The following is an 8,958-nucleotide window of genomic DNA, read 5'->3' as shown; positions in this document are numbered from 1 at the left end:
AGAGATTAGTTATTTTAGAAACTAGGTACTTCAAATTAGACATAAAAATTCCCTGATTCTGTAGTAAAAGTGGGGTCAGTAGGATTCCAGATGAAGGAACCTGTCCAAGAAAGGAGTACCTAGTTTTCTCTAACTTTGTTATAGACTGTCAGAATTTACCTTCCAGTTTTTAAAGGATGTATGGTTCTGGTACTTAAGTTCTTGTGCTTCACAGAAAGCTTTTTAAAATAGAAAACCTTACACGCTAAAAAAATATTTTTTAATCTTAAAAGTCAAGTACACCTGAGGGCCATGACTTGCAATTTCTGTATAGTTGGCTTGTAAACGTCGTATGTTTTGCAGAATCCCAGTTTTGGATTTAAGTATGCTTTGATGGGCCACAGAGGATTTTATGATTTTAAGAATTTGCCAGAGTTTTGTGGCCTTTTGCCCGAGTGTGAGCGAGGTGAGAGACCAGCGGGCCCGGTCCCGCGCCGCGGACTCCCGCACTCCTGAAAGTTCATTCATTTTGCGGAGTCCGATCCACCTCCTCACCTCCCAAAAGCGGCTGCCCCCGAGCTGATCGAGGGGGGAGCGCGGAGCCCGAGGCATTACCGGGCGCAGCCCTGCTGCGGCCATTTTATCGTCTGGGGGCCGCGGAAGCCGGCGGTCGCCGCAGCGGGTGGCGGGCCGGACGCCCGGCGGGGCGTGCGAGCCGGGGATCTCGGCGGGGAAGCGCTGGTGAGGCCCCGCCGCGCCGTTCATGGAGGAGAGGGGCGGCAGCGCGGCGCGCACCGTTCCCTCGTCCTCCCCGTGTGCTCGGAGGCGCCTGCGGCGGAGCCCCGGCCAGGCCCGTCTCCCCCGCCAGGCGCCATCGGCGGCTGCTGGGCCAGGCCCGGCTGGCAGCGACTCGGGGGGCTGCTTGTGGCGGACGCGGTGAGGGAGGAGCGGGCGCGCTGCCGCCGCTTCCTCCTGCGCGGAGGCCGGAAGGCAGCGCGGCCCGGGCCGCCGTGCGCGCCGACTGGGGAGCGGGAGAGGGCCGGGCCTCGGCGGCGCCGCCGCCGCTGCGGGTCACCCAGCCTTCCGCAGTGGGGGTGGGCGGCGGAGCGCGCAGGCCGGGGGAAGGGCCAGGCCCCGCCGCCTCTGGGCGATGGAGTGAGGGAGCGAGGCTCGGCAGCAGGAAGATGGCCGGTGGCGGCGGCGGCGGCGGCTGCAGAGACAGCTTGTTTCTGGAAGGTGCGTGCATGGCTGGGAGGGGGCGAATGTGGCCCGTGGGCTGCCTTTCCCTTCTGGCAGCCAGGAAGGGGCACGGTACAGACCGGGGAATGGGGGAGGCGGGCGTATGTGTGCATCTGAGGGGGGGGAATGGGTCCCCTTTGGGGGGCGACGACAATGAGAGGTGGCTTCGTGGTGGAGGAAGGGTGGGTGCCGTAAGGGGTGGCTTGATTTGGTGAAAAGAGACCTGCTTTCGAGGGAGGGGTTAGTGAGGGCGATGTGATCTCTCTTTATTTCTTTCTTTTAATTTTCTGAGGCTTTGGAAGTGCAGTATTTTCTTTGTAGGGGCAGAGCGCTCAGAGCAGTCTGGGCTTGGTGCAGCAGGGCCGGTTTTGCAGCGGGAGAAATCTTCTCTCGGAGGGGCGGTGGGCTGGTGGGCGGCCGGGCAAGGTTAGAGCTAGGTGAGGAGGGGAAGCGAGGACTGCCGTGCCACCTCCCTGCTGCATTCCCCTGCCTTCAGTCTGCTCCCAGGCCCTGGCCTAGCCCATACCCTTTCGCCTCATCATAAAATGAGTCTCATCTGCTTCTAAAATGCTACTTTAAAGGTTTGGGACTGAGATTAATTTTGAGAGGGGTATCATTCTTACATTTGTGATACGAAGATGATGATGAATCAGTCAGCTGCAACTGAAAGAAACCTTTAGCCTTTATAAAACCTCGAGTAATTTTTTTTCTATGTACGGGTTTGGTGGGGTTTTTCGTCACTGTAAAGCTCTTAATTATAATGCAAAAAGTCTCCTGAAATTCGAATATCTTTAACTGTTGAGCCCTTATAGTTTCACCGATTTAAAAAAAAATAAATCTGCTGTTATAGTCTTGCAAAATTGCTATTAGCACATATGCTGATGACATAGGTCAATAGTTTGCTAAATTACCATGATGATAACAAAGAAAAATGTGTGTTAATGAAATAAGTTGCTCATCATAAGTAGAGTTTTTCAAGTCAGGGATAAGTTTAGCATCGGAGATTTTGTAGTATCTATGTTATACAGAACATACGTCTTGCAGATTTTCTCTTGCTGAGGGATGTTGGGTTTTGTGCTTTCATTACTAGATGTTCTGGAATAGAAGCACTGTGTGAACAAAATACTACTTGTTGTCTTGAATAATTAATCTGAAATTATGATGTTCAGAAACTCTGGTTAATAATGGTTGTCCCATTACCTCCCTTCTACCTTTTAAGTGTTTGGTGGTGAAATGCAGACACTCCATATTCTCCTGAACTCTGTCCACGGTATATAGTGAGGTTCGCACAGACAACGAAAAGTGTCAGGGTGATGACTAGTCACTGTCTTCTGTGTGTGCCTTGGTTACTTGCTGGTTGGACACGTGGCTAAGCAGAGGCAGATTTCATATGCAACACTCACACATTTTTTACTTTTAAGTTCTTTTTCCAACAGCAGGACCAACACAACACTGGATAGCATCCCTGTTCCAAGCTTCAGTATTCCACGATTGGTGAACTGAGCTATCACCTAGTTTTGTGTTTCCCTGTTGTTTGGAGACATGTTAATTTTAGAACTGATGATGTGATAGGAACCCTGAGTGTGTGAGTGTGCAGAAAAAGTGTGTGAAGAAAACCTAGCGTGGATGATGGTGACAAAAATTTCTGAGGGTGGCCTAAGTCCAAATGGGATGATAGTACTGTAGCAGATCTAGTAGGAGCTGGTAAACTTTGTACTGTTTTGAAGCAAAGGAAAAAGAAGGCTTTCAGATGTTATTTGAAAGGTTCTTATTAGGGATGTTGACTTTATAGGAAAAAGTAAAGGCATAGAATGTATATGTAATAGAGTTTTTTGGCAATCTGTAATCTGGAAACATACAGCAGCATATTAGATCAGCCTAATGATGTTAGAACCACCATTATCCAAAGGCTAGACAAGCGTGAGAGTGCCAGACTTGTGAAACAAGTGTAACATGGACAAAAACGGGGATAAAAGCGTATCGAGTAGGAAATAGGGACCTCCTATTACACGATGACGATTAATACATGAGCCTAGAGTTATATCTATAACTAGTCTGAGTGTGTGTATGTCAGGGTCTCTGTAGAAGTCTGTGTAAGCAACAACCAAAAATTGTTTACTTGATGTTTTTGGAAGTGTTATGTTAAAGGCTAGTAAAGAGGAGGGGGACTCTTGTGTCCATCCCTGCCATTAATCCGCAAAACAAATGAATTACGTGCCAAATGGACGTTAAGTCTTTCACTAATTGAACTCAGTCTAATGGAAACTGTGCTGTTTAAATATGTACCTGTGTACGTACGTGTGTATACATATCTGTACACAGAAACTTCTGGTGCTGTCATGCTTATGTTGACTATCAGTCAGACATACAGTTAAATGGAAATAATTTGCTTTACAGAATTTGAGTTTTGATTCCACTTGCCCAGTAAGATACTGCTTTTCTCTCATTTAGTGTAACAGATGTTGCTGTGAAGAAATATGGCTGTCATTCTGTTGTTAAAGTGCTTCCTTTTAATATTTTTATTATTTTATTCTCCAATAAAACCAAAATTGTCTTTCTGGTGGGGTATTCCTTGAGTGATTTACCTTTCTGGTGGTGCTGTTCTTGAACACAGTGATTCATATGAGTATATGGGTTTTGTCCAGTTTTGCGTATCTAATGTGTCATCATTTTTTATGCTGTGTTGTATAGACTGTTTAATGGAAAATGTGAAAAAGATCCCTAGAAATATGTTTGACTCTTTTTAAAACTGCATTTGTTATCATTCTGGCAGTCCTAATTGTTGATATGTATCATATACATTGATGCACATGACCTGTGTGTTTACTTGTTAGAATTTAGAAGTGTGGGAAATACCTTATTTTTGTTATTTATGCTAGTTTGCAAGTGGAATTAGTAAAACTTCTCTGAATTTACTTTCTTACAGTAAGGTTTCAAAGTTACGGGCAGAATACGCAGAAATTCACCGTAACAAAATAAAGTGTTGAATGGGAATTCTTTCCTGATTTGGATGACTAGAAATTTAGTGAATAGAGATTTCCTTCTGCAGGAATTCCTGTGTTTTTTTAATTGCTAGTCAAACCTAAAATATAAAGTAATGATAGGCAAATCAATTTGGATTTAGAGTAGGAGGATGTTCAACGTGTAGGAGTGGAGAGTACTGTTGATCATTACCCTTGGAGAAAAATTGTGGGAATTCTTGTTATATGCTGCCTCCTTGGATATTATTGAGTTGCAAGGGAATTGTAATTCTCTTTTGAGCCTTAAATTTAAAGTTTCCTTATGTTTGTGCAGTAGATAACTGGCATACTTTAAAGTATTCCTAAATGCATATATTTTCCAGAAGAAAGGAGAAATGTTTTATTCCCTCCTGTTTTCTTTTTTCAGTCTCCTGGTGGTTACAGTAGTGATATTGAGAACCAATATTGAAGTTTCTTTTTGAGGATCTCCTGTCTGAGGAATGTTGCCAGTCCCTACCTTCAGAGCTGCTGAGATATTTCAGTGCAGTCATGACAGGAATTTGCTCAATTTTCATTCCATCTTCTTGGCTACAGGTTTCCTAATAACAATAGAGAAAACTATGTGGACTACCCATTAGCAGCAGCTTCACAGTTTTCTGCCGAAGGACTCTGGAAGACTGTTTCGTTTTTCATTCAGCTCGTGTAAATAATTGTCTTCACCAAAGCAAGGGTTGTAGACTTGTGTATTTTCTTAAAGGTAGCTGAGATTCTGGAGTGGTACAGAAACACAAAGCGTTTGTGTATTAGTGTATAGACACAGAGTTGCCATTTGAAGTGATAGTCAGCCTTTCTAGCTTTTTTTTTTTTCTCTTAATCGTATCAGGAAATCTTTCACAGGAGTAATGTAAATTAAGAGGGCAGAGTGGAGTTTGTATTCCAGATAGAACTCTTGAAAATATTCTACCTGCTATGACTCTTCTCTTTGTTTTTCTCTTAACAGTGAAATTTAATTATTAATTGTTTTAATTGTTTCTGAAGCAGTCTCTGACACTTCGTTTATGACCTAGTAGAGATAAGTAGCTTGAAAATGAAGGGAAGGGATGTTTCAGGTATCATTCACCTCCTGTGTCTTTATCATAATCCATACTCCTTCTTTCTGATGTTGAATTCTTCTCTGGGTTCCATCAATGTCTAGAGATGTTCTGTTCCTTTCTTCTGTTTTTCTTGAGAGTAGCTTTCTATCTGAAAGTGGGAAATTCATGACTCTTCCATGTTTTGCTTATATCTCCTAGTCCTCTGACGCATTCAGAATTTCTTTCCAGCACATCAAACCTTTATTCAGCTGTCCTTTCCAGTGGTTTTAAGAGTAAGAAACCTTCTCATTGACTTCAATGACAGATTATTTTCTAGGAATGAAACTCATTTATTGAGCACTGTTTCTCAGCAAAGTCAAATTGAAACTATCTTTTTACTGTCTTATTTTTTGTATGTGCCAATCTAACTTAGGTGATAGGTGGCATGAAATACGAAGAAAGATGGCTGCTTCTTAAAGCTTGTAGAAAGATACCAGAAATAAACTTCATTTATCTATTAATGCTCTATAAACACGTGTTGTAATATGCTTGGTAGCACATTCTAAAATAATAACCTGTTTCCAAGCCCCCTTCCACATCATCACCTCTTTTTAATTTTGAGATGTGGAGTTCTAGGAGCCCAGGCTTGTCCTCAGCTTTCTGAATTGCAAAGCATCTGTGTGCAATTTTTCGATTTTCGTTATGGGGCATTTATTATTCAGTTTTTCTGAAGTAGCTGCTGCTGTAATGATTTTGCACAAAGTGGCACATAGAATCTTCAGGTGTAAGAGTAACCATCTTGTGTGGGATGCCTCATCTGATGTTTTTTGGCACTTGAATTTGGTAGGAAAGCACTACTCTTTCCTCAGAAGTAGTACAGAAATTCTACTGGTTTTTAGTGGCCAAAAAAAGAAATTTAAATTGTGAATATTCCTTTAAAAGAGATCTTTACACTTTTCTTATACATAAGTAAGTATAAATACAAAAGTAATAACATAAATAATATCAATATGTGACTTGATAGCAAGCATAAACCAACATTTTGCAAATGTCTTGCAGGCACAGATACTTCTATGATGAGCCTATTTGGATATTTTCATCTTTTGCTTCTTGTTTTATGTACAAGGATAAAACATAATGGATTATTTATTGTTATGATTTCAACAACAACTTTGGCTTTTATTACTATTGTTTCTGGAAGACTCTGCATGGATTTCAGGGGAGTATCAGACTTCAGTTTTTCTGTAGAGTTTTAACTGTGTCTCTTAATTGAGATAACTGAAGGGTGTCAAGGTGTTTTGTGTTGTGGTAGGTCCTATAATGTGAAAATAATCACCAAACTCGTCACTTTTAAATACTGCTTTATAAGAATATGAGGAGTTTTTGAGTTGTCTCTCATCATTTGATCTCCTCTCTTCCCACTAATAGCTATTAAACCCTTTTGTTTGCAGAGGAGTAGAGATGTCACAGGTAGATAGCTAGAAACTTTGTGAAACTTGGCGACTTCCATAAACTAGAGAAGTCAAAATTAGTGTCCCTGAAGCGAAGGTTTCAGCATTGCCTCAGTGTGGTTTGATTTGCTGCTAACTGGTGCTGGTACATCTGGCTGGGATGGATCAGCCAGGGTCAGGGCAGTCGGAGGACTCGATACTCAGGACAGTGTATACCTCCATCTGTGTGTGTTGCAGAAAGGAGTGGAAGTGTGTACGGGATAGCTTAAGATACTGCAGGAGACTGAGAAAACAAGGTAAATAAAAATGGAGCTATTGTGGTGGGGGAGGCTGTAGAGAGATAGAGAACAAATTATTTTTTGGTGAAAAAGGGCAAATATAATTTTTCTATTGATTGTTCTAAAAGGCACTTCCATTGGGGGTGGGATGTGGAGCAGATTTGGAAAGTTCCTTTATTTGTCTCATTTTTAGCACCTATTTGGATTCTCTTTGGAGGTTTTTTTTAAGGTAGGGATATTCTTACATAGGTTGAAATCTGTCTGATGCTCTGTACTTGATTACTTCTTGCTTAAAATTAAGAAAATTAAAGCACTAGTAAAAAATATTACTATTCTTATTCGTCATGTAGAATTAAACATGTTTTTATCTTACACATTTAATTTTTAAAAGGGTGTGTTCTGAAACTTCCTCTTGCTGTGTTCCACAGCCTAGCATGTGTAATGTTTTCAGGTGAAGCTGATCTTAAGCTGTGGTGAAGTTGAGGTTGGTGTCTTGTGTTGGTCAAGTCGGTTGCTTATGAGTTGAAGATTATCCAAGGGCTGTAACACCCCTCCTAGGAAGACAGGCTGAAGGAGTTGGGGTTGTTCAGCCTAGAGAAGGCTATGGGGAGACCTTTTAGCAGTCTTCCAGTACCTAAAGTGGGCCTACAAGAAAGCTGGAGAGGGACTTTTTACAAGGGCATGGAGTCCTAGGGCAAGGGGCAATGGATTTAAACTGAAAGAGGGCAGATTTAGATTAGATATCAGGAAGAAATTCTTCCCTCTGAGGATGGTGAGGCACTGGAACAGGTTGCCCAGAGAAGTTGTGGCTGCCCCATCCCTGGAAGTGTTCAAGGCCAGGTTGGTTGAGGCTTTGAGCAATCTGGTGTAGTGGAAGGTGTCCCTGCCCATGGCAAGGGGGTTGGAACTAGATGATCTTTAAGGTTCCTTCCAACCCAAACCATTCTATGATTCTGTGAATGTTGTGTTACCAGGAGTAAAGGACACTTCCATAGTGGGTGCTCAGCAACCTGCATTGTTGGATATCATGATGTGAAAAGAATTACCTGGCAATCTTTATTTCCCTGATCCTTTACAAATATAAGATAAAAAATATTTTTCATTCTGCTGCTAAGACCACAAAATTTTATTTCGTTTAGGAAATGTGGGAAAGATAACCAGTTCTTAAATAATGAGTTAAAATCAAATAGTGTATTTTTAATCATTAAATTTCTGCCTAATTCAGACACACATTTAGGTTGGAAGATTTTTTTGAGAACTACTAACATGTTACAAGTAGAGTTCAGTAGTTTATTAGTACATAGACATGTTTGTGAGATGTCTTTTGAGTACTTTCAATTGAATGTCATAAGTACTGAAAACTTACTTAATTTTCTTGTATGGTGTGGTCTCCCTGCACAGACTAAGGATTATGCCAAATGGAATTCAGTTTCTAAATTACAGTCTAGTGTAAATCAGAATAGAGAATGGCTAATGGTTATTTGGGTGCTGTAGCTAACAGGAATGATTAAGAGCAAATAACTTTTGAGAAGTTGTTTTGGTTTTATTTACAGTGTAATGCCTGCATTACATAACTCATTACATGAGTTAAAGAAATAGCATTTTGGCAATGCTAGTTTTGAATAACTTTTTTCTAAATAGTCTGTGGAAGGAATTATGTTCTACTATATACGTTCTTACATACGAGGATAGTTGGTTATTAAAAGGATGCGTTGTAGTTAATGTACACTAGCAGTCTCCGGGATATGGAGAAGACTGAGGTACTCAGCGACTTCTTTGCCTCAGTCTTCACTGGCAAGAGCTCCAGCTGCACAGCCCAAGTCACAGAAGGCAAAGGCAGGGACTGGGAGAATGAAGAACCACCCACTGTAGGAGAAGATCGGGTTTGAGACCATCTAAAGAACCTGAAGGTGCACAAGCCCATGGGACCTGATGAGGTGCATCCGTGGGTCCTGAGAGAACTGGCAGATGAAGTTGC

The 8,958-nt window shown here is 42.0% G+C and overlaps 1 protein-coding gene across 2 annotated transcripts in view; it reads left to right on the top strand.

Moving 5' to 3' along the window:
- The first annotated feature begins 1,122 nt into the window (after positions 1-1,122).
- SENP6 (SUMO specific peptidase 6) overlaps positions 1,123-8,958 on the top strand; it is an 85,916-nt gene continuing 78,080 nt past the window's right edge. For both annotated transcript variants that reach the window (XM_086608267.1, XM_086608266.1), the window contains exon 1: positions 1,123-1,215. In XM_086608267.1, the coding sequence (XP_086464393.1) occupies positions 1,164-1,215 (52 nt within the window). In that variant the 5' untranslated portion in view covers positions 1,123-1,163. The remainder of the gene's footprint in view (positions 1,216-8,958) is intronic.

The sequence above is a fragment of the Tauraco erythrolophus genome, chromosome 2, assembly GCF_009769465.1.
Source record: "Tauraco erythrolophus isolate bTauEry1 chromosome 2, bTauEry1.pri, whole genome shotgun sequence".
NCBI classification, from domain to species: domain Eukaryota; kingdom Metazoa; phylum Chordata; class Aves; order Musophagiformes; family Musophagidae; genus Tauraco; species Tauraco erythrolophus.
Note: the sequence above shows the minus strand (reverse complement) of the source record. Positions and strands in the feature narration are given on the sequence as shown.